General features: G+C 38.1%; 2 protein-coding genes across 7 annotated transcripts; one reads left to right on the top strand and one right to left on the bottom strand.

The window, feature by feature from the left end:
• Positions 1-483: 483 nt before the first annotated feature.
• On the bottom strand, positions 484-7,660 carry vcpip1 (valosin containing protein (p97)/p47 complex interacting protein 1). 2 transcript variants are annotated; one of them, XM_039654553.2, is made up of 4 exons: positions 4,913-7,660; positions 4,528-4,614; positions 2,539-3,211; positions 484-1,043 (listed from the first exon to the last, which is right to left on the bottom strand). In XM_039654553.2, exons 1-3 carry the CDS (start codon positions 7,500-7,502, stop codon positions 2,562-2,564), a joined length of 3,327 nt encoding a protein of 1,108 aa, XP_039510487.1. In that variant the 5' UTR covers positions 7,503-7,660; the 3' UTR covers positions 484-1,043; positions 2,539-2,561. The 2 variants fall into 2 exon arrangements, with proteins under 2 accessions (XP_039510487.1, XP_039510486.1); XM_039654552.2 differs by having other exon boundaries at positions 484-3,211.
• A 1,140-nt stretch (positions 7,661-8,800) lies between these two features.
• On the top strand, positions 8,801-24,325 carry cspp1b (centrosome and spindle pole associated protein 1b). 5 transcript variants are annotated; one of them, XM_089131122.1, is made up of 29 exons: positions 8,802-9,138; positions 9,259-9,340; positions 9,642-9,740; positions 9,822-9,885; positions 9,968-10,062; positions 10,953-11,012; positions 11,446-11,597; positions 11,740-11,799; positions 11,929-12,017; positions 13,308-13,401; positions 13,622-13,673; positions 13,752-13,876; positions 13,972-14,057; positions 14,322-14,415; positions 16,102-16,207; positions 16,925-17,072; positions 17,164-17,223; positions 17,328-17,440; positions 18,050-18,199; positions 18,954-19,097; positions 19,599-19,667; positions 19,760-19,820; positions 20,135-20,261; positions 20,843-20,955; positions 21,240-21,274; positions 21,413-21,473; positions 21,798-21,892; positions 23,652-23,766; positions 23,838-24,325. In XM_089131122.1, exons 3-29 carry the CDS (start codon positions 9,642-9,644, stop codon positions 24,008-24,010), a joined length of 2,640 nt encoding a protein of 879 aa, XP_088987248.1. In that variant the 5' UTR covers positions 8,802-9,138; positions 9,259-9,340; the 3' UTR covers positions 24,011-24,325. The 5 variants fall into 5 exon arrangements, with proteins under 5 accessions (XP_088987251.1, XP_088987249.1, XP_088987248.1 ...); XM_089131126.1 differs by having other exon boundaries at positions 9,822-9,879; XM_089131125.1 differs by having other exon boundaries at positions 8,801-9,340; positions 11,743-11,799.
• Positions 24,326-24,845: the final 520 nt, after the last annotated feature.

Below are 24,845 nucleotides of genomic sequence, written 5' to 3' on the forward strand. Positions count from 1 at the left end.
TCAAACTCGTTCATCAAAATGAACGAATCACTTTTTCGTGTCATTTGGTTCATTCAAAGAACGAAATGAACAAGTTGACTCGAGAAAAGATTCGTTCATTTTGAACGAGTTTGAATAGGAGAGTCACGAACTATAGTTATAGTGAACTATAATCATAACTGGTTACAATATATTTATAATGTCAAATAAATGCAGTTCTTTTGAACTTTCTGTTCATAAAAGAATCCTCAAATTAAAAAAAAACACCAGTTTCCACAAAAATGTAAACTCTTTTCTGCATTGATAAAAATAAATGTTTCTTGAGCACCAAATCAGCATATTATACTAGAATGATTTATGAAGGATGAAGAGTAATGCTGAAAATACAGCAATAAATAAATGACAATTTAAACTATTTTAATTTATAATCATTTCATATTATTATTTGAACAGCTGTGTGTAGAATTTGACTCAGAAAGTGACTCAGAAACAGTGACCACATCGTTTCATACAGATGGAATAACTTTATTGTTGTTAAGCTGAAAAGTAATCAAGCATGCAAACGGCAGATTCCTCAGCTGCGTAGAAACGTCCATCTGTTTCATTGAAAAACAGAGGAGAAACAATCCAGAAGGAAAAAAACAAACAAAACAGATTCAATATCTGTACAGATGAAAGTATAATACAATATATACCACTATTGTACACTGGAATACAATATATCAGGAGGGCAGCAGTCACAGAGAAACAATCTGCACTTGAGTCTGTTACATGAAGCAGTAAACATCTCTTTGTGCTGCTGTGCTGCTTCTTTACACCAACAATATCAATTATTTTCAAGAGCTAATAAACACGCCCACACAGAAAAGTGCTCTGGTAGAAATGTTGCCGACTTAAAAAGAAAAAAAAAATTCTTTTAAAAAGCAAAAGCTTATCAGGGCCTCTAACGTCATCATGCTTCACTTGGCCTTTGACCAAAGTCAGGCCTCGTTCCAACACTCCAGGACCCTCTGTCATACGGCACCATTGGGAGAAGTGTCACACACAAACACTGCAGATCAGAGCTGGGGAGGGTAGAAGACTCGTTAAGGCTGTTAGTACAGGTTTCATCACCTGTTTTTGTTTTGTTTTGTTTTTGGCAACATCATGTTAAATGCAACAGCTCAGCAAAGTTTCAATAGATATAAACGGAGTACAACAATCTCAAGGATTTTCCATCTGTTTTACCCAGTGACCGAAGCACAAAGATCAAGAGCTCTAGTAATCAGTTTGACTGTAATTTGCTTTTGGTTTATATGAATCAGTTGCCAAGGTGACAAGTAAAATCTGTTTAGAACAGAATGTGGATATCATTTATCATCCTTGACGCAGATTGCCCTATACTTAAGCATTTTATTATGGCCTAACACAGCTAACAATATTACCATAGCACTGAAATCAGAATATCCTGAAACTCTTTTGGACTTAACCAAAATCTACATTACATTCCGATACTAAGTAAACCTGTTGGACTTGACTTGTATTGAAAAGTGTTCAAAGAAGAAAGGACATAAAAAAGGGCACAACAAAACCAAATCATAAGCCTGAACGACTCTGGGCCTGCATTAAAAGCAATATTGTCAAAAGTTCAAAGGCCAATCAGAGATTTCAGAACAGAAACTATGATGCTCCATGCTGACCTGCTGTGAGAGCTTTCTGAGCTGTAAGTTTGTAGTGAGACATTTAAGTGAATGTGAAATGCTGCTAGAACTCTTTTTCAGGCTTTTACCCATGTAGTGTTCTTTGGATAGACAGCAATGCATTGTGGGTAATACAGGCTTAGAGAAGTGCAATAGATGACTACATCACTGAGCTGACACCTGGTTTGTTCCACCAGCCACTACTAAGTGCACACAGGGCTTTAGACTCAGTGAGACAGTCAAAGTTTCAAATTTGATTGTGAAGAATTAGGTTATAATTATGTTGATTGCAGAGCCGTGAATCCAGCAATGAGGGTCAAAGTGCACTTTGATTATATAAGTACTATGCATCTGCATACAAGCAAAGCTAAAGGGTGATCTTAAAGGGATAATTCACCCAAAATTGAAATTCTGTCATAATTTACTCACCCTCATGCCATTCTGACATACTTTCTTCTGCGAATTTCATTTTTTTTAAGTGTGTTTTTTTTTTATTGTCCATACTAAGAAAGCAAATAGGGTCAAATGTTTATTATATGGACGAAACCAGTTCAAAATATCACCTTTTGTGTTCCACAGAAGAAAGCTGTACAGGTTTGAGGATGAGTAAAGGAATAACAGAATTATCACTTTTAGTTGAACTATCTTTTGCAATAAATTAGTGTTCGCACCATGTATATATTTGAAGTGGATGAAAGCCAACACTCACTACCCTAAATAATCACTTCAAATTTCACATCTTAAGACTTTGAGAATATAAGGAATGCGTTTTGCACTAAAAAGACGCATACGTTAGTAAATCCGCTGCACCCTTATTTGTTAGTCGGATCACAGTGTGTGTGTGTGTGTATGTGTGAGTGTGTTATGCCAGGAAGCTCACTCTGCTGTAAGGGTAATGAAGCATCAGGATTGGTCCATGGGCTCAAAGTTGCTCGGAGGCTCCGCCCCATGACTCTCCATCTCCTCCTGTTTGTCAGGAGTCTCTTCTTCCTCCCCATCATGCCTTGCTGTTGCATGCTGGCGCAAGTGTTTGTCCATGGACGCCTGTATGTTTGAGACCATCTCCTGCAGGCGCTGCCGCTGGGCCTCGATCACGGCGGGCTCTAGCCCCATGCCGCGGCCCTCACGTAAAGTGAGCATGCCCGGGGCCACGCGCACCAAATCCTCCCCTGACAACGTTAACCCTTCGTCGCGAACGCTGCTGCTGAGATCCACACCGCTGCTGTGTTGCCGCCTGATTGGTGGGTGTTCAGGAGCGGCGGAACCCAAGGAGTGACCTTTGCCCTGGAAGGCAGTGACGTTCTGCTCTTTCTTGCGCACCGCACCACCGGCGCCCAATCGAAGGCTGTGGGCGGGGCTTCCCTCGTGGCTACGAGAGGCTGTGTCTGAGCGGATTTGGGAAACGGCCTCCTGGACGAGCTCCTCCACGTCGGGGCCCACTGGAAAATGACCGGCTGTGTCCACACACAGCTCCAAACGCTCTTCAGATGAATTGAACACAAACGTCTTACCCGACAAGTGGGGCAGTGTGCAGTGCTTCCCGTCCAACAGACCTTTACAGAGAAATTGAGAATATTAGTTTCATACAAAAAAAACTAACTAAAAAGTTATTATTTATTTGCACAATTACAAACAATTTATATGGAGGACCAACTCTACTATATTTAAAAATAAATACATAAATAAATAAATGCTCAATAAATAAATAAGCATACAATTAATTGCCCCAAAAAATACAATAAAAAAATAAATGTAGGTAGAAATTAAATTATAAAGTGAGAAATACATGTATATATCTCTCAATTAGCTTCTTTATTTATTCACCTTTGTAATATTATCTTATTTATTTATGTGCATGCTATAATATTTTTGTCTGTTTTATTCTTCCTTTGTATTTTTTTTACCCTATTTATTTCTTAAATGCTATTTATTTCTGCCTGTCGTTTTTACATTAGGACATTGAATTGGGAATTTAATTTTACAAATGTTTACTAACTATATCCTTAAATACGATAACAATATGTATCACCATATATACATTTTTGTGGAACAATAGAAAAAAACACAGCAACCAAAAAAAAAAAATCAGAAAAAGTATTGAAATATATATATATAGTCAAAAACATTTTAAATGTTGAAGTTAAACAAGAAATATTTCAGATTCTGCACTATTTCTAGGTCACTAATCAAATTAAATAAATTTGTGACAAAGATTATGTGAATGGTTAGATGTTCTTGAATCTGATGAAGCACAAGATGCACTTTGGATCATTCTCGAATAATGCTGGAAAACATGGCTATCAGGTTTTACACAAACTTGTGGCTTTCATGAAGCTCGAGTCCTGCATTCATAAAAGTAAATAAAAAAGAGACACACCAAATACTATTCTGAAATGTATTTTATAACCTTTCACTTAAATTGTTATGCTGATAATATAATTTGTAATGAATGTTTTTTTTTTTTTTATTAAATTAGAAAAATGCACAAGATTTGTACTAGTGTTCTCTGACCATAGAGGCATATGTATATCATTATTACTGTATATAGGAATTAATGTTTAATCAAAATTGTATTATTTTTTAACTCAGCGAGAATGCATCTCTCAGACTGTGGCAGAACAAACAAGAATCTGGGTTAACAGAGGGTCAGTTTCACATAACGGACCATGGCTTATCCTGCATTATACTGTATATTTAGGAAAATAGACCCAGCTTTAATAAGAGCCATTTCTCAAATCCCATCCTATTGACAATATTGCTTTTGCAAATACTTGAGGAAATATTCTGTCTCATGCCAATAAAGCACAATTTGGAATTTTATAAACCGAATTGAAACTGTGTGAGAGAAAGAGGAAAAATAACAGAATACCCATGTCTTTCTTCACAATGTTGTAGAAGACTCCTCCTTGATGGAACAGGTGAGGCAGTTTCTTAGCATAAGACCAGACATCTTCACCTGAAAGAAACAGAAAGAGGGAGGAAGAGACAAGACATCAAATCAACAGATTCAGGCCTCACATACAAGGTTTAGGCATAATACAGAGTGAAAGCAGTAAACAATACTAAAGAAAGAGGGCAGAATCTCAAATTACAGAAGAAGAATTATGACATTACAGCAATACGTTTGTCTCACGTTTGGAACAAAAAGAGCACACATTCACAAACATGCTTATGTAGACGCTGATTCTAGTATGAGACAGTCAGTCTTACTGTAATTTCATAAAGCATATCACTTACAGAAGGGTGTTTCTTACCCATGAGTGCTGCCAGGAGGCAGAGTGATGACATCTCAAGGTCAATGTTGTCCTGAAGTTCCCTGCTACTGGTGCGACTGAGGTGTGTGTCGGAGTGAGCATGAGTTTGTGGTGCGTGAGTGTGGGTCTGGGTCAGGTGAGTATCGGGTGAGCTCTCTTTTAGCGCTTCCACAGAGATGCGGTCGCCATGCTGGAGTGCCACCGGCTGGTTCTGGTCCTCAGGACGGGGTGGGGGCAGCTCTCTCGGCGGGAAGCCATGTCGGATGCACAACTGTCCGGACGACAAGTTGAAGACCTGGATGATGGAGTTCTGGAGATCACTGTAGGTGGTGTGCGGTTGCAGCGTGAGCATGGCCTGCCGGCCATCGCTGGTTGTTACACGTATCTTCTTCTCTCCGCTGGTGGGTGGCACTTTGGTGGGCGTGGGAGGAGCAGAGGATGATGAAGATGAAGGAGATGACGGGCGAGGATCCTGCTGGCGCACGCGGTCTGTGTTGCGGCGCTGGGAGAGGGCTGCCTGCTCGCTGATGCTGTGCTGCAAGACCCTTTCAGTTTTGCTCATCACCAGCTCCTCCTTATGCAGGGTTTTGCCCTTCTGTCCCGTCAGGATGATTTTAGTTGGAGGGCGTGAGGCCGATTCACTCCCGTGTTCCCCGTCCTGAGCGTGAGCACCTTCGATGGCAACTGGATTGTATTCGTCTTGGCTCCGCTTGGCAGTGTGATGCAAAATGGTGTTCACAACCTTTTGGACTAGGATCTCGCTGCCAAACTCACCGGGGAAGTGCTTCGTGACGAGTCGCATTGTCACGTCGTAAACATTGCTGTTGAGCGTCTGATCCGTTTCGTACTGGAACCAGTAAACGGTCTCTCGCACCACACGGCCGGCCCACTCCAGAGTGATGGGGAAGGCTTCGGGAAGATTTTCATACTCCTTCCCCTCCCAGAAGTGCTTGAACCCACAGCCGCACTTCCCACCCTGTGAGCGAGTGTTGGTACGGTCTCCATCCAAATAGACTACAGAGCCGTCGCCACGAACGCGTCGCACCGAGGTCCCGTGACACCAGGTGCAGGCTGCGAGCGAACTGAGTTTGTAGTCAGGCACGAGCACATCTTTTTCTGGGTTATAAGAACAAACCAAACTATTCAAAGGAAAGCTGTAGTTCTTGTCCGCTCTCAGCGTTCCGTGAGTCGACTTGGCCAAGTTGTAGAGTTTCCCTCCCGGGATGAGCCACTCCGCTGGCACGTGGAGTTCTGAAAGGGCATTGCAGACAAGGCAGCGGTGGAGACGGCCCTCCTGAACAGATTTCTTCGCAGCTTCTGTCACCTCCTCCGGCTGCACGCCGATCACCCCAGTGCGTCGGTATATGTACTGGTGGACGTCGGCGACAAGAGCGGGATGGATGCCGTACTTGTCCATGAAAACGTCCTCCATTGCGCCTACAAGCCGCAGCAAGTACTTATCCTGCAGGCTCCGGTCTCCCCCGATCACACAGCTTCCACTGGAGTCCAAGCTCACGTATTTGCGAATCAGCTCTTGAGGAACACCCCAAGCTTTCGGGAGCAGAGCAGCAGGTAAACGGGGCAAAGCCAAGCCCTTGATGCCGACTAGGGGCAGATAGTGATTTCTGCCAGAGCTGCTCCAGGCGATGCAGATGGGTTTGTTCAGAGTGCCATCTTTTCCTCTGCATTGCTCCTCTGGAACCAAGCCTGGCAAGAAGGTGGCGGAGTAATCGCCCGAGCTGCGCATGCCGCTCAGTGAGTCCAATAGGATTATGGGTCTGTGCAGTACATTCGCCAGGCCGAATATGTGGATGTTTCGCAGCCCCAAAGGAACGCCTTCTGGAGGGATAAACAACGGGTCACACTCGTTAATGATGTCTTCCCATTCCGCTGCATCTATAAAGTCCTGGAAAAGAGCTTTGTAGCGGTCAATGTACTGTTTGAAATTAAGTTTTAGGTTCTCTCGAAGGGCATGCCAGAACAGCTCACGTCCAACTAACGCCCTGGACACGGCGTGGACCAGACAGTGTCCGTCTCCATCCACATGCACGGGAATAAGACACTCTCTATTGAAGTTTGCTTTCTTGATCTCCTCCAAAGTGTCATGCAGGTAGATCAGGCTCCCTGACCGATCCCGTCCATAGCCAACAGTGGGAACATGCTCTTGCTCGATGAGAAATGCACGGTCCCCAAGAAGTGAGCAGTCAAAGATGTCTCCCTGGTTCATTTCCTTCAAGAGTTTGGCAGTGCCAGTCTGTTTGTCCATGCCATAGCGGGTGAGGATGGGTGACAGCAGCTTGCAGTGATAGTTGGACAGTCCCATCACTTTCACCAGCTCTGAGCCCTTTTTGGGAGGGCCTGGCACACCCAGCAAAGCATTTCTCAGCAAATTATGAAGCACTACATCTGGGTCAGTCACTTCCTCCACATTCGCGAGATTCTTCTGCTCGTGTCTCTGGCCGCACTCGGTGCACTCGATGCTCATGGAGGTGTGTGCGGGGAAGAAGAGCTTCGCCTGGCACTGCGGGTCCGGGCACATCCCGCATAAAATGCGCCTGTCCTTCTGCTTTGTGCCCGGAATCAACGACATAGTCCAATCTGATATCTCTTCTGACGCAGCGGTTTACAAAAGCATCGCTGTCTAATAAGTGACGGGCAATAGAAAATTATGTCACCTCACGCAGTTTCTGTTTTCCAGTAACAAACACAACACGGAAGCGGATCTGTAACACAGTGTGACCCTGTGGGGAGCACAAAGCATGCTGGGAGTTGTTGTTCACAACCGTCACAGGTCAAGATTTTGCAACGACATTGTTTTAAAAAATAATAAGTAAAAGGCATTCTAATATTATTTAACCATGATTGAGTTGTCTTTTATTTATTAAGTGCCTTATTTATTTACTAATGGCTGGGACGTAGCATACGATATACGACCATAGACAGATACAACGAAGATATTATAAAAGTGACTTTAACAAAACTACATTATCCACAATACAAAGAAGGCTAAAGGTTGTGTTGTGTTTTTTGAGTTCAGCAGTCTTTATATGGGCGTGAGAATAAACTGCAGTTGTTAGATATAACTTAACGGATCAATGTAATAAACATAGATTGTTTATTTATCTTTCTCTGTAACAGACGAATGCTTAAAGTTCACTGGCTGAAGAATTAAAAAATAATGTTGAGACAGGCCATGGCAAATAATAATTATTATTTATTATGATATTGAATAACTATTGATTAAATAATTTTCTAATTTAAAGCAATACGGGTTTTTTTTGTAATAGTTACAAGAAAACAAAAACAAAAAAGTAAAATTGTAGTAATAAATAGCTTTTAAAAATGTTGGCAGTTTGAAATTGTAATTTTTAACGCATTTGCCTGAAAGAATGTTCATAACTTTCAGGGAAAAAATGACAGAATTGCCTGTTGTACGTAATTTTCAATCAATCATCAATTCATACGAATTATGCAAAAAGTGTTCATAAAAAGTATCCTAAACAAAACAGTACAATAAAGTGCAAGCTATAAAATTAGTCTTCAATATGATGGTCAGTTTGTCATTTTGAATTTTAAACATAATAAATCATATACATAATGTGGAGAAAAAGTTAATGACTTTGTTAAGTTAAAACTCGTGTGATGTATTTTAAACATTAAATAAACCATGAAGAGTGAGTTTATTAAAAATCCACATAAATATATACGTGAGATTTTTTTTATTTTTTACCGAAATGACACACACACAGACACACACACACGAAACTAATAAATAAATAAATAAATAAATAAATAAATAAACAAATACATTTATTTTTCTCATAAATTCGAAATTAAAACCTTTATTCTAATTCTATGAGGCCTTTTCCGGGTTGACCTAGAAAACGTAACGACCAGAACAGTGTTTTCCCTATAGGTTTTTCCTTTTTCCCAATGTTTTTTTCCCTCTATGGTTTTTGTTTTTTTTGCGCTTTTGCCTATCCGAGAGTTTTATAAATCAGCAGCAGCGAGAGGAACAGGATTAGGAAAACCGGAAGTGAAAGACAGGAAAACGGCGCTCTGTTGTTTATATCTTTCCAGTGTGACTAGTGGGCAGAGATCGGATTCAGAGCCATCAAATTTGATAAATATACCTTTTATTTAAAACATTTGATTATTTTCAGTATGTCAACAGATCCAAATATTAGATAACACATTTATTCCCTTTCCCCAATGAAACGAGAACAGTAAGTTACATTTTCTGTTTAGACCTTATTCAAGGTACTGTAAATCAACAACACATTTTAAGTCACGTTATTAACATGTCTGATATCGGTGTGATCTGATCAAATGGTTCTTTTGTGGAGTGGAAGAACAGATGTATTCAGATTCAGAATCGTGCCAAGCGAGGATTAAACAGAGTGTCAGCACCAGGAGTTCTTCAGAGAGGTGTGTGTGTGTGTGTGTGTGTGATTGCATTTTGTCTCTCGGTGTGTATGTGTGCATCAGAGCAGGTTATGTGAGGCATAAATGGATCCTATTGAAATAGTTTGTAAGGCTGGTTCATAAGTATTTACACACCCATGCATGCCTTACCTAAAGATGCCTAAATTTTATTGAATTAGATTAAATGAAATTCTACCCAGTATTAATCTATTATGGATTTGAATTGAATTTTATTATTATGAATAATAAGCTATATGCATTTACAGGTGGTGCTGTTTATGTTTAAAATTTGTATGTATTCCAGATGGATGAGGTATTGGAGAAGTTTCTTGAAGATCAGAAGACGAAGATAGCAGAAGAGAAGGCCTGTCTGGAACAGGAGCCCCCTTACATGGAGATGAGGGTGAGAGTTGGTGATGGGGATAATGAAAGAATGTTTGATTGGTCATCATTGTAATGTTGTTTCATTTGTTTGACGTATCAGAGGCGGACAGGCCGTGTTCTCCAGAAAGAGAACATCCCTCCATGCACAAGTCAGCAAGGTACAGGTCTGTTAATAAGATTGTAATTTCATTTCTGTTATATACATACCTGGTTTTAAAGGTGTGAATGTGCAATTTCAATGTGTAGATGGATTGAGTCTGCCGCTCGGAGAAGAATATGAGAGAAAGAAACACAAACTGCAAGAAGAGCTCAGGAAAGATTACAGGAAATACATGGAAGAGGTGAGACACACTTACAGTATACATGCACACTTGCGCCCTGTCCCAAATGTCTTCAATGAGGCCCATTAAGATCTTAAAATGTCAATATTCAAAGACAGGGGGTTTAATTCAGTAGTAATTGCATGGATAATTTCGTATTTGTACACACAGGAGAGCTTCTCTTGAAACTTGTTTAAGCATATGAATTTATTCTGAACCTCGTTCTAATATTAATAGATTTGGAGTATTCTAAATGAGCAGCTGTATGTTTGAAGTAAGTCAGTTGTATAACACGTGTCCAAACCATTTCCATATAAGGGCTTTCTGCACTTTTCTATTCCAGCCTTTCTTCATTCTTATCAAACAAATGACGCTCTCTAAATATGCCCTGTCTGAGAGCACATGCAGAAGTATCCTCAAGCCAGGGCCGGCGATTGCTATAGTCGAACTAGGCGGTTGCCTAGGGCGACAAATGTGTTGGGGGCGCGCTCCAGTGTCGCCCTTGACCTACTTCACATTCTCTGCTACTTCCCATTATCAAGTTAGAATGAGCAGCGAAACAAAAATATGTCTATTAAACATGATCATCCTAAGGCGCCCCTCAGCCACACGTTTAATTACTTACTTAATTACTGATTAAATCAATCTCGCCTAGGGCAACCAAAGGGCTAAAGCTGGCTCTTCCTCAAGCAATGCCAAGTGTGCCTCAAAATCAGTTCATACACATTAACACCTTTTATTCAGACCCAGATTATAGATGTCTCATTAGTTAGCAGTACATAAGTTATTAGTGAATCATGATTTGTTTGTGAAAACGCTTGCACATAGATTTTACACACACATTTGTGTGTATGCACACTTAGTGAATGAGACCCAATCTTCATTTCTCAATGTCTTTGTGTCTCTTGCAGAAAGCTCACTGGGACGCTGGTGACATTCACACAGTTCCAGAGAGAAGAGGAATACCCAAGGTATAGGAGCTGGATCGTTGTCTTCTGTCTTGCTTTTTTGTATTTCCACAGTATGAAAGTAAGATCTTACTGATTTATGAATGAACCGCTCATTTTAAAATCTTCCCAGTCTACTGACATTTGTTAGGACATCCGCTTCAAACATTACAATGCTCATGATAACTTTCATTAACTCTAAATCCACTTCACCAGCTAATTACTCTTCATACAATATACAGAGCTTTCGCAAAAACGTTAAATACTGTGAATTCAAAATGGTCATACTGTGTACCCAATTCCCCACTATCTGCCCATAAGAAAAGCTACATCATCTGTTACTGTATCATAAATTACCATGATATTACCATCTGATTTTATTACTGTACCCATGATTCTCCCAGAGTTCTGTTTTTTATGGGTCTCTCACTCACAAAAAGCTTGCTCGGTTTTTCAGACGGTCCGTGTGCGAAATGTGGCCACCCTTACAGAGGTGTGTGGTCTGGGCTGGGGTGTGTGTAGCTCTGAGGAAGACTGCAGTGATGAAGAACTCATACTTTTACAAGGGAGACGACATCAGAAAGCGAGAGACACCAGGACAGCAAACAGGTGAGGACAGAGAGAGAGGGAGAGATTTTTTTTTTTAAATTGGTGACTCATTTCGTGTTCTCTATGGACTGATTTTTTTTGTATATTATTTTTTTTGATTGTATATATGAATGGTATTTTCTTGATCTTTGTCTTTCATAAGAAGCGAAGAATTGTACGCAGAGACAGGGCATCACATGAGCAAACTACAGCACAGAAACAGGTAAAAGACGCACAGACACAGATTCAATTTCTTCTTTTATAGTATTGGCAAGCTGGCCGCTTTTATTTATTAGTCTTTTGAATGGCAGAATGGTTTGGACCCACATTTATAGCTCTTTCACTGTTGTAGAATGTCGTTATCCGTTGCGACCCAAGCCAATGAAAGATCTGTATCTGGGGCCAGTCAGGACACAGTTTACACCACTGGAATCCTAATAGGTAACAGTTCAGTATTGCGATTCTGATTGGTTAAAGGTCCTTGTTACTGTTTTGATTGGCTCAATAATTGGAGAAGTGATACTTCATTCAATGGAGAATGATTCTGACTTGATTATGAAGGGATAATTCACCCCAAAAATGAATCATCACTTTCTTAAAGGAGTAGTTCACTTTAAAAAAAAGCTTTTGCTGATAATTTACTCACTCCCATGTCATCCAAGATGTCCATGTCTTTCTTTCTTCAGTCGAAAAGAAATTAAGATTTTTGATGAAAACATTTCAGGATTTTGCTCCATATAATGCACTTCAGTGGGAACCAAATGGTTCAAGGTCCAAAAGAGAGTTTCAGTGCAAACTGTTCAAAGGGCTTTAAATGATTCCAGATGATGAATAAGGGTCTTATCAAGCAAAACGATCTCTCATTTAAAAAAATGAAATTACAAAGTTCAAGTTTTATAAGCTCAAATGGTCGCCTTGTTCTGTCCTGTGATGCGCGTTCGTGACTTTCCTGTTCGAACTCGTTCATCAAAATGAACAAATCTTTTTTCGTGTCATTTGGTTGTTTCAACGAGCGAAATGAACAAATTGACTCTGAAAAAGATTAGTTCATTTTGATGAACGAGTTCGAACAGGAGAGTCACGAACGCGCATCACAGAACAGAGCAAGACGACCATTTGAGCTTATAAAACGTAAACTTTTTTTTTTTTTAAATGAGCGATCGTTTCGCTTGATAAGACCCTTATTCATCGTCTGGAATCGTTTAAAGCCCTTTCAACTGTTTGCAGTTTGTACTGAAAGTGTCTTTTGGACCTTGAACCGTTTGGTTCCCATTGAAGTCCATTATATGGAGAAAAATCCTGGAATGTTTTCATCAAAAACCTTAATTTCTTTTCGACTGAAGAAAGAAAGACATGGACATCTTGGATGACATGGGGGTGAGTAAATTACCAGCAAAAGTTTTTTTAAAAGTGAACTACTCCTTTAAGAAAGTGATGATTCATTTTTGGGGCGAACTATCCCTTTATAATCAAGTCAGAATCATTCTCCATTGAATGAAGTATCACTTCTCTAATTATTGAGCCAATCAAAACAGTAACAAGTGAACTACTCCTTTAATCATCCTCATGTCGTTCCCAAAACTGTTTGGTTTCTAATGTTCTCCAAATTTGTGTTCCGCAGAAGATAGAAAGTCATACAGGTTTGGAACGACATGAATGTGAGTAAATGATGCCCTTTATCTGACATTAACTGATGCTCAGGCTTCTGACATGGCTGAATTTGATTGACAGGTGCAACAGATCTGGAGGCCATCCTGAAGAGAAAAAAGGAGCATTATAGACGTGAACTACAAGAACAAATTGCAGAGAAACAGAGTCACAGGAGGTGTGTTTTGAAAAATTGTCTTGGTGTATTTGGTTGACGTCATTACCTCGAAAAAAATAATGTTTAATGGATAATTCTTCTGAAAATTACAGTTCTGACATCGTTTACTCACCCTCATGACGTTACAAACCTGACTTATTCCTTCATGGATCATTAAAGAGATGGTTGTCTGAAGGTTTTTCCAGCTTTCATGAACAACCTGTAATTCGATTGTTTTTAGGGAAAAAGAACTGGACCTGAGAGTTGCGAGAGTAACAGATGCTGAGAAAAAGGTAACAAGGTGTGTGTTTGTGAATGTGCAAATATTTGGTGATGTTCTTGTGTTGATTCTCTGGTCTGTTCCTGTAAAGCAGCTCTTTGTGAGTGAGGCGTCCACATACAGAAAGCAACCTAGAGATGACATCTTCCGCCTGGACACTGCCGAGCCTCCTGAGGGTGTTCTGCAATACAGGACAGACCCTCTGTCTCCATCCAGGTATGCATTGATACACACGAGTCGAGTGCACACACACAAACACACATATTCACACATGCTGTACTTTAAACTCACAAACATGTTTCTTTCTACAGGATGCCTTTTATCCCCACTCACTCCTCATATAATTCCAAGACTCCAAATAATGATTCTGAGAGTTTGCTGAGCCCCAGCAGAGCCTGTAAGACACACTTATGACCCAACAGACTTCATTAAATATAAGTTTACTTGCAATGAAGATGAACATGGTTTTGTGCTGTAAATGAGATCATGAAACCATCCATATTAATGCATTTCATTGTAAATTTAAAAAAATATATTTTTGTTTACTTTGATGCTGTAAACAATGTTGGCTCTGTGTTTTGTATTCTTTTGTATTAGTTTTTAAATGCGCTCAGCATATGATTCCCAGTGCTACATCATGAGTGTGTGTGTGTTTCCACAGATGGCCCATTAACTGGAGTTTTTTTTCCAACATCATCAGGAGAGCCACACCCTCTCAGTCCTCACAACGAGCACAGCAGAAGCACTCACAGACAGTAAGAGTGCAACCGACACAGACACTCACACGAATGCAATTTTCCAGACACATTTCTGATTGTAATTTGTGGTTGTCTAGAAGCAGGCATTAAAGGGATAGTTCACCCAAAAATGAAAATTCTGTCAGTATTTACTCACCCTCATGTTGTTCCAACCCCGTAAGACGAAGATGAACGAAGTTCTTATGGGGTTAGAACAACATGAGGATGAGTAAATACTGACAGAATTTTCATTTTTGGGTGAACTATCCCTGTAACACCAGGTCTAATAAAATAAAAATCTATAAATAAAATAAAATTTAATAATAAAATAAAATCTAATAAAATAATTTCTTCCATTTATCATGTACTATAATGCCACATTCACGACGAGGTCCAAGTTGAAATGCCCTACTTCCGTCATCAGTGAGTTCCAGTTAGTCAGACGTCATGCTCACATGTTGACCACATGATGTCGCCATGACGCAACGATGAGAGCATTTCATGTTTTTGTGTCAGTTATATGGCAAAAAAAGAAAATGCTGCCATTCGCTTTGACAGCTGACGAAAAAGCAATAATTAAAGTATCGTTGTATAAGCATAATGTCTAATGTTAAAGTTTGTTTTTACATTTAACGTAATGTAGCTCCACACACTATGCTCGTTGGAAGCAGGACTTGCTGCCTTCTTGGGAGTGACGTCAAGTGAGGTCGGGGTTGATTAATCTGACCCAAGTTCACAGGTCGGATGTCCAACTTTGTGCGGCATTCCAGACATTATTTACAAGAAGGCGGTGGGAAAAATCTCAATTCCGAGTTGTCTGGAACGCAACAGATTTCTACAGAATCACTTTGTGACATATTAATTAAAAAGTTGACAATTACGTTTCTAGCTGACAACAATGACTGCAAACCAATGGCAACAAGTCTTCTACTTTTTTTATGAAGATCTTTTGTTAGAACCAGCGGATACAAACAAATTAGGTAAGTTAGTTATATACATCAAAACATCCCAACTTAAAGGGGTTGTTCACCCCAAAAATGTTTTCTTCTGTGGAAGACTGTGGAAAAATATATATTTTGAGAAATGTTTTTTTCTCTTGTCCTGACAATGAAAGTCAATGGACACAAAAACTGTTTGGTTACCAACATTCTTAAAAATATCTTCTTTTGTGTTTCACAGCAGAAAGAAATTTGTTTGGAATTACATCAGAATGAGTAAATTATGATGTCATTTTTATTTTTGGGTGAACTATCAGGAAGACGTCATTAGTTCCACCATTATCTCAAACTTGTAACCTTAATTGAAAATAATTTACCACCAATTGGCTTTATGCACAGCTGCACTACTTCCTGAACTTCAGCCAGCTCCTTTGTTTCCTGTCTGCCATTATTGGACAAACTGATTAATCCAGGTGTGCCTGACCAACAATAATCAGACACACCTGGATTAATCAGTTTGTCCAATAATGGCAGACAGGAAACAAAGAAGCTGGCTGAAGTTCAGGAAGTAGTGCAGCTGTGCATAAAGCCAATTCAGACCAAACTCTCAGCCTAATTACCAAAAACGTGTTCTTTCTATGGTACTTTCTTCAGCCTTTTTTTTTCCTCACCATCAAAGATACACTTTTGAACCATATGCCTGTATGCAGACAGCTAATACACACTTTAATTTGAGGAGTATTTGCAATTTATTTGTGTGTTTCAGGATGTTTCTGGGTGAGAATGAAGGTGTGGGTTCAGGTCTTTCAGTGTTTCCTGCACATCAAGCGCAGAAGAACAGACTCAGCTATAAAGAGGAGCTCAGACAGCAGGTGTGTGTTCTTATTGCATATTATGTGGTGATGGCACAGTGGATACGACACATGCCTTTGGTGTGAGACACCTGGATTCGAATTCACTGTGTGAATTCAGACACCAATGTGTCCCTGAGCAAGACACTTAACCCCTAGTTGCTCCAGAGGCTTGCAGCCTCTGAAATATATAGCAATTGTAAGTCGCTTTGGGAAAAAAAATAAAAAAAATAATATTAAACAGTATTTCTTTACGACATAGTCAACAGTGGGTTTGTTTTTGTTAAAGGTATAGTAGTTCACCCAAAATGAAAAATCCTGTCATCATTTACTCACCCTCAAGTTGTTCCAATCCTGCATGAACACTAAAGAAGATATTTTGAAGAATGTCAGTAACCAAACAGTTAATGGGCCCCATTGACTTTCATAGTATTTTTTCCTATACTATGGGGTCCAACAACTGTTTGGTTACACGTATTCTTTAAAATATCTTCTTTTATGTTCAGCAGAAGAAAGAAATTCAAAAAGGTTTGGAACAACTTGAGGGTGAGTAAATGATGACAGAATTTTCATTTTTGTGTGAACTAGGTTATCCCTTTAAATATGGTTTTGCATCTATCTGATTGGTCTTTCTTTCTACCTGGAAAAGTGCAATAGAATGCTTCTTAATAAAGACGTCCAGCTTATAAATTTGTTTATTTGTGTGTGTGTGTGTGTGTGTGTGTGCCCCGTGGGCAGATAGAGGAGCGGGCCGCACAGAGGAGGGTGGACCGAGAGGAGAAGAGAAGACTGGATGCAGAACTTGATGCTGATATGAGAGCATATGAACCCTGGGGAAGGGGCGGAGCTGGTGCACCACTCAAAGACAGCACTGGAAATCTAATCAGTATGACTTATTTACTATGACTTAGATCTCCAGCTTTTCTGTTAGTAATGGAATTTTTGGCTACAGAAATTATGTATTTGTGTGTGTGTAGCTGATCTGAAGCAGATGCACCTTTTGAATGCAGCTGCAGCACAAATACCGGAGAGGCCAGGTAACATGCTAGCACACATGATTTAGTTCTATTACAAACATACGTGATGTGTTTTTAGCGAATGTTTACATTCTCAACTCAGTTGTATGTGTTTGTATCTGAAGGTTTTGTTGAGACACACACTCCACAGTTTGCAAGAGGAAATGTGTTCAATCAGATGCTGTCACCCCAGCAACTACAGGAGCAAGACCAGTACAAAGCATACCTGAAACTCCAGGTACACACAAGGTTTGGGGTTGCTAGGATTTTTTAAAGAAGAAATTAATACTTTCATCCAGCCAGGACACAAAATTGATTTGACATTTTACCCAAAAAATTTGTTAATTGATGAAGTTCCTGTTCATCAATGAATCTTGAAAAAAATATTAAGCAGCACAAATGTCTTCAATATTGATCATATTAAGAAGTGAGCACCAAATCAGCGTATTAGAATGATTTCTGTAGGATCATGACTGGAGTAAAGAAGCAATTCAGCTTTGCATCACAGGTATAAACAAATTTTGAAATTACTTACTAAATTATTTTAAAATAGATTAAAATAGAAAAGTTTTTTTTTTAATTGTAATGATATTTCACAATATTACAGTTTTTTTTCAGTTTTGATCAAGTAAATTGAGCCTGGGTGAACATAAGAGACTTGTTTCAATAACAAAATAAATCTTACCAACCAGAAATTTTGAATGGTAGTTTATATTCAGGATTAAATTAGCTATTGAATCACATATTTTCAATGTGATTCAATGTTACAATTTTTGGGACCCCAATGTACCTGTAAAATAAATAAACACCATAAACATAATGATCTTTGTATTTTTTTTTTCCTTAGATGGAAGAGAAGCGAAGGAAGCAAGCGGAGGAGAGAGAGCGGATGAGGGCAGAGGAGGAGAGGGAGGACAGACGACTGGCAGAACAGAGAGAGAAAATCAGGAGAGAGTATGAAGAGGAGCAGGAGAGCAGGAAACGCAGAGAGATGGAGGTCAGACAGACGCATGCACTCCTGCCTGTCATATTTTTAGGGATCCATCAGTCCCATATAAGCTAAGAGTCAATTTCGGTATTAGTCAATATTAGATATAAAATACTGCATGCTATTTTTTTTCATGTTTTTTTCTTGTTTAGATTACCTTTAGTAATGCTCACTTAAATTTGATGTTTAAAATAACACTAATAATTTAAGAACACAGTTAAATATACGATTTGGCAGTTCTCAAAATGAATGTCCATCTTCATTCTGTGTATTATAATGTTGTGATGCTTAAATTTGATGTAAATTAAAAATGATTGATTTTAGTTTTTAGTGTTTCATTTTAATAAATTATTAAAATTAAATTATAGAACTTGATTCTAGTTTATTATAGAATTTTAATATATATTTCATCAGAAAAAATATAAAAAAATTCATTTATTCATGAAAAGTATTTTTACGGGTGCGTAAAATACTACTTTTCAATGGACCTTTTTGGTGCATGGATTCCTCTGTTGGCTTTTCGATACATATTTCATAACATAATTAACATTATCAAAAGAATTTTAATATCAAATGGCCTAATACAATTATTTCCTAATCGTGGTCTAATCTAAACAATTGATTAAATGTTAATGATTTAACAGAGATGTGTTCGCTTTAAATCACATTTTGCCATCAAAATGAAGTAAATTTAAGTGCTTAAAGTATTTAAGTGCTTGACCAACACTGCTGTCTTTAAACAAAATTATGATATTTTTGGTAGCAAAAACTGAAGAATGAAGAACTTGCTCGTCTGGCAGAAGAGAGACGGAGGGATGCAGAGAAAAAGAAAAAAGAAGAAGAAAAAGAGAGAGCAGCTTTTCGAAAACAGGAACAACAAAAGAGACAAATACGGCTGCAACAACAGGTGTGTGGTTCTCTCTGAGTTTGGATGTGAATTTACTGCAATGAGCTATATTTCACATCTGTATATGTGTGTTTTAGCATAGACACATAGATATATCGTTCTCTATATAGCAATTGATTCCTGCTGTATCTGTAGCCAATGAGCTCATTGCTCAACCTTTAAATACTTCAAATAGCAGTTGCAGCACACTTTCAGAAACCCTCCTCCTTCCCCAGCTCCACCTGTATAGATGTGCTATGGGTAATTTAGCTATGCTATATTGTACAACAGCAGCTTGTCTTACTTGCTCACAGCAGTGTGTTGTGTATGTATTGGCAGTAGCAAGTCCCATGCTATCTCTGGATAGTAATAACCAACAGCAGTGTAGCAGATGATATCCATTACCATGCTAAACACTCTGAGAGTTGTCTTGACAGAACAAAAATTTGCTGTCCATAGAAATAGTGATTGTGTGCGACTGTTTTGTCATCATTAACTCTACTACCTTGATGTTTTTTTTAGGCTCAACGTGCGCCATCACCTCCTATCCCTACCTTACAGAACAAACACCGCAACCCTTCAAACGCAACAGTAACAAACACTTCATTAAACTCATTTACTTGAACAAACAAACATAGCAAAAACTCATGTTAACTTCTCACTTCTTTCTGTATATTCTTCAGGATTTCTCTCCGTTTCGGGCTCCTACATCTCCAGAACACAGAAACCATCAGAGAACAGAGAGTAATATCATGATGAGAATGTTCGATTGACTTTTATTGTTTTTATTTTAAGTTAATAATATTTGCTATACCCTAACCCTAAACCTGACCCTTACAGAAATCATATGTAAATTCTAGATTTGAATTAAAAAATGATTTAGTCCATCGTCAAGCCATTATTAATTATGTGAAGTCCCTATAGTGTAGGTGATTGCATTTAGTGTATAGACTAAGTTAAGTACATTTCATTTTATTTGTTGGTCTGCTTATAAATTAGCTAATACCATCCTTTCAAGTCCATATTTGAGGGTTTACTGTATTTGTGTGTCTTCACAGAAGACAGAAGTGAGGTTGTTAATGAGCTGAGTGTGTTAAGAAGACGTCTACGCAGTGAACAACAGCGTCTGGAGGAGCAGCTCTTGCGGACAGAGTGGGATCCTCTCCCCTCCCCCTTCACAGACAGGTACAGTGTGCTGTTATAACTGTTTAATAATGTTTGTTTAATATTTAAGTCTGACACTAAAGGAATGTGTTAACCATTAAATCGTCTGTGATCTTTTAAAATAATTTTGCTGTCTGGAAGGAAAGATACTAGGAAGTATGATTCATAAAATACACCCATTGAATTCTAAGTTTGCATGAGTACAGAACTGATCTGAAAGAGATACTCAAATAATATATAACTCAAATGGCAGCTTAGCTGACAGAAGAACGCTACATGTTTTTCCAGACTTGTTCATGTATTCTGGTCTTAGCCAAGGTAAGAATTGCTTGAAGTATCCAATAGTATTATATTCACAAAGTGTATATTACTTTAAACAATAGTTCTGGTCCTGGATGCTGATTGGTTAGTATTGCTACATTAATACAATACGCCATTCCAGCCTATTAAAACTTTTCAATCCTTTTGCAACACTTATAAATAACACAACACTTTCATAAATTATGTCTATAATATTTTTACTATGGACTTTCTGTATTATTAGCAATATTGTGAATAACTGACTATTTTCATTATATAGCATTGTGTGTTTGTGTTTGTAGGCCCAGGGTGGATGTGTTTGACATGGCACGCATGCGTATGCCTGTTAGAGGCCCCTCCTCCCGAGGCACCGAGCCAATCAGCTCAAAGAAATCCTATGACATCATGTACAGAGGTAAGAATTGTCTGTTATACTAACATAAATCTGAGCTATGGGGATTAAAATGACTAAAATAAATATTAATTTATTAGTATTATAAAACTACAAACTACCGTGTTTGTATGTGTCTGTTGCTATTTCTTTCAGTATAAAACAGGTCAAATCATGTTAAAGTAATTTTTAGTTGGCTATGGCTACAATTAAATATTGTGACTGAAATGAGTGCTCACTTTATTATTTGGTTTTATGTAAATTCATCTTTCATGCAGAAACTAACACTTTTTTTTCATATTTCTCAGATGACTTTATGCCACTTCCTAGAACACAGCAGTCTGTAAGTCTTCCTTTCTTATGAATGCAAAGCGTTGTTATTTCCTGTGCTTGTTATTTCCTTAGTATTCTGCAGTACTTTTGATGCTGAGTTAAGACTGAATGATGTTTAACATGGCAGTTCTGTTTTCCTGTCACACAGAGGAACAGAGCAGTTGAGGGGGGACGAGGATCTGTGCTTCTGTCAGAGAGTGAATTTATAGGTGGGATCACACATGTTTCTTTAATTGATTGATAAATATTAATAAATATAAAATATTGATAAATATAAATATATATGATAAATATAAAAAACCCAGTTATTTTATTATATACAGTGGGCAAAAAATTGATTTAGATACTTGAAAATGTATGGATGTTTTGCATTATATCACAAAATATCAAACCAAATGTCATTTATTTTAAAGAAAAATATGAACACACTTTTCAAACATTTCACAAGATGTTTTTAATAGTTAAATATCTCCTTATTCTGCATATTCTGTTTTAATACATACTTTGTTGATTTATTAAATGACAAATAACAGATCAGAATGGAGTTGCTTTCCCGCTTCCTCCAGATGTTGAGAGGAAATCTCCTAAGCCATCAGCACGAGAACGACGCAGACTAGCAAACCTTCAGGTAATTCACATCTAATAGACTAAAGTACAATTTATACTGACAAAATTGCTTGCATTTGTTGATTCATTATTAAAGATGTTATGGACAATTGTCTGATGCCTAAAAATAACTCAACATTTCATACAATTTATGATATGCAAATGTTAAAGTCCCCCTGTAGTCAATTTTATCCCTTAAAACTCATCTTTGATCACCAAAATTATATATTTAAACAATAAAATTCTTCATGCCTTAAAATAACCACACCCTTGCCTCATTTAATATATGTGATTCTATGAATATGCAAATTACACGAGTAGATCACACGGGTAGTTTGTGACATTTCAAACCTTGTTTTTGAGACTGTCTTTGGTTCAGTGCAGTTTTAAAGAGAAAATACCGGTACTCCACAATGTTTTTGACTTATGAATTTGCACATGGTTTGTCTCAAAGCTAGGGGTGTAACAATATATCGTCCCACAATATATCGCTATACAAAACTGCAACAATACGTATCGTGGCTAGTGGCAATATGTATCGTGGATAGTTCACCCAAAATAAAAATGACTGTGTGAGAAAAAAAATCTAGTTTTCAGAGTTTTAGTGCCAGTACTACATTAAACTACTATATATAATGTTGATTATAATGTATAATAATGCAATGGGGTATATTGGGTCTGTCACAAGCATATATCCATATGCTTGTGACAGAGTGCAAGCGTATTCATCTACAATAACGTCTACAATATTTTCAGCTTCTGAATCATGAATATTTTTATTCTGGCGTCTCTATTGTCCTTACAAGCACCAAGTCCAAGCCTATTCATTTAAACCCACAATGTAATATCAAATTTAGCATTTTAATCTACAGTACATTTTTTTTGTTAACCTTTTATCATATGTCTCGGAGTATCGTTACACCCCTAAAGCATATTAAAAACACCACATAGACATAAACAACATTAAAAGCTTGATTTTCACCTTTGCTTCTCACCAGCTTTGGCATTATTTCTGAACCAGAATTTTTCTCAACCAACATCAGCCGTATCTCAGAGAAATGATACACAAAAATATTAAATATTCACAATTTTGCTTTTAAAAGTGGTGTTCGTTCACAAAGATTTTTTTTGAGTACTGTTTTAATACTGATAGCATACCAGGACACACCTGATGAAGTCAGATGATGGGCTAGTTAGTAAGCGGAAAACAGTATGTGACCAAAGAACAAGTATGTTCAAATTCACAGTACTCATAAAAGAATAAACAAAAAAATACCTGGGTGACCTACTACTTCTGCCGAGAGTCTGAAGTGTGCATATGATGGGTACTTTACTATCCCATAAGGCCACGGCAGAGGATTTCTGAATGGCACTGACACTGGTACTGTAGGGCATAGGATAATGACAACATGGTGAATGTAGTATGTCCAGAATACATTCATACTACAGTAATAAACATTTGAAGTGGATTCAAGTTATGAATTTTGAACACTACCTGTTTCTTGTCAACTTAGGATAACTTATTTGATCCACTTCAAATATTAACTACTGTATATAGTACGTACATTTTTAGTGGTCACAAAGTCATTATTCAATATTACCTACTCGAGAGTGTGCGATTTTGGATGCGCCAACGTCAGGAATTAACATACTTGGGTTTTGATTTTGTCGCTACATAATTCCCAATCTTTTGTTTTGCATATGACTTGCATGCGCATGATCTACATATGATGACATCCATAAAACTCTAAAATAAAGTGTATACGTGTGTGTGTGTTTAGGCTGCAGGAAAGCAGCCGGTGCAGCAGCAGTCTCTCAGTATGAGGAAACTCAGAGACACAAACACCCTCAGGATGAAGAGACTACAAGCCTTCGGTCATCACAACACCACACCAGGTGTGTGTTTGTCTCAGTGAATGATCTGTGATTCTTTAAAGATCCAGAACTTATTTCAATGATGTGTTTAGGAGGCTGCTCTGATGATGAGGATGATGAAGATGAAGCTGGTCGTCGTGATGAACGTTTTACCCTGACGTCTCCTGGCTGGCCCAGTTACATTGATCCAGCTACTACAGAGCCCTGGATTCGAGCGGAGTCGTCAGATACACTTAGGAGGCTGATGTCTGGCTCTGAACTCTAAGACGGATGTAGGACGGACTATAACATACACAACTGCAGATATAGGACATTTTAAGTAATTGGACCTCTTGAGCAAATAAGACTGATCAACAGAATCTTTTTAACTGAATAACAAAACCCCTTGTGGAAGCTGATTGGTGGATTCGTATCAAGTGAAGACAAAACAGTGTTTTACAGTTTTTACAAAACAGAAGGAATGTAAATTCCTTTTAGAAATGGCAGCTTTTAAAAATATTTGTAATGAACCAAATCTTAAGGTTTTTTTTTTTTTTTACACATCAGGATTCTCCAGAATAAATAGCACTTATTGAAAGCACTGTATTCCAGATTGTTTGGAGGCTTAAGGCCCGTTCATACCAAGAACAATAACTATAATAATAGGTTTTGAAAATTGTTGTACATTTAAAGGAATTGCAGGGTTCACACCACAACTAAAATGTTTATGCTCAGAGAAACAATATTGTTGGAATCAAGAACATTTTTTTCAGCTGCTAAAAACAGTGACATTGATCAATCAGAAGGACCTAAATTTTTAAAAGCTTAAGCATTTAAAGCAGCAGTGAGTTTATAATAACTTATAATAAAAAGAACATTAATTACCGTTGGTACTTTGGATGCTAATATACAACCCCTTTTCCGGAAAACTTATATTTTGTAAAATGCAATTAAATCAAGAATCTGTGATTTGTTAATTATATTTAACATTTTATTAACTGACAAAAATACAAAGAAAATAGTTCCAATGTTCTCACTGACCAACTTAATTGTATTTTGGAAATATCTTTTTTTTTATGGCTGCAACACTCCAAAAATTTTACCACTGTCACATCACCTTT

The sequence above is a fragment of the Pimephales promelas genome, chromosome 5 (assembly GCF_988280905.1).
Source record: "Pimephales promelas chromosome 5, fPimPro1.hap1.1, whole genome shotgun sequence".
Taxonomy (NCBI): domain Eukaryota; kingdom Metazoa; phylum Chordata; class Actinopteri; order Cypriniformes; family Leuciscidae; genus Pimephales; species Pimephales promelas.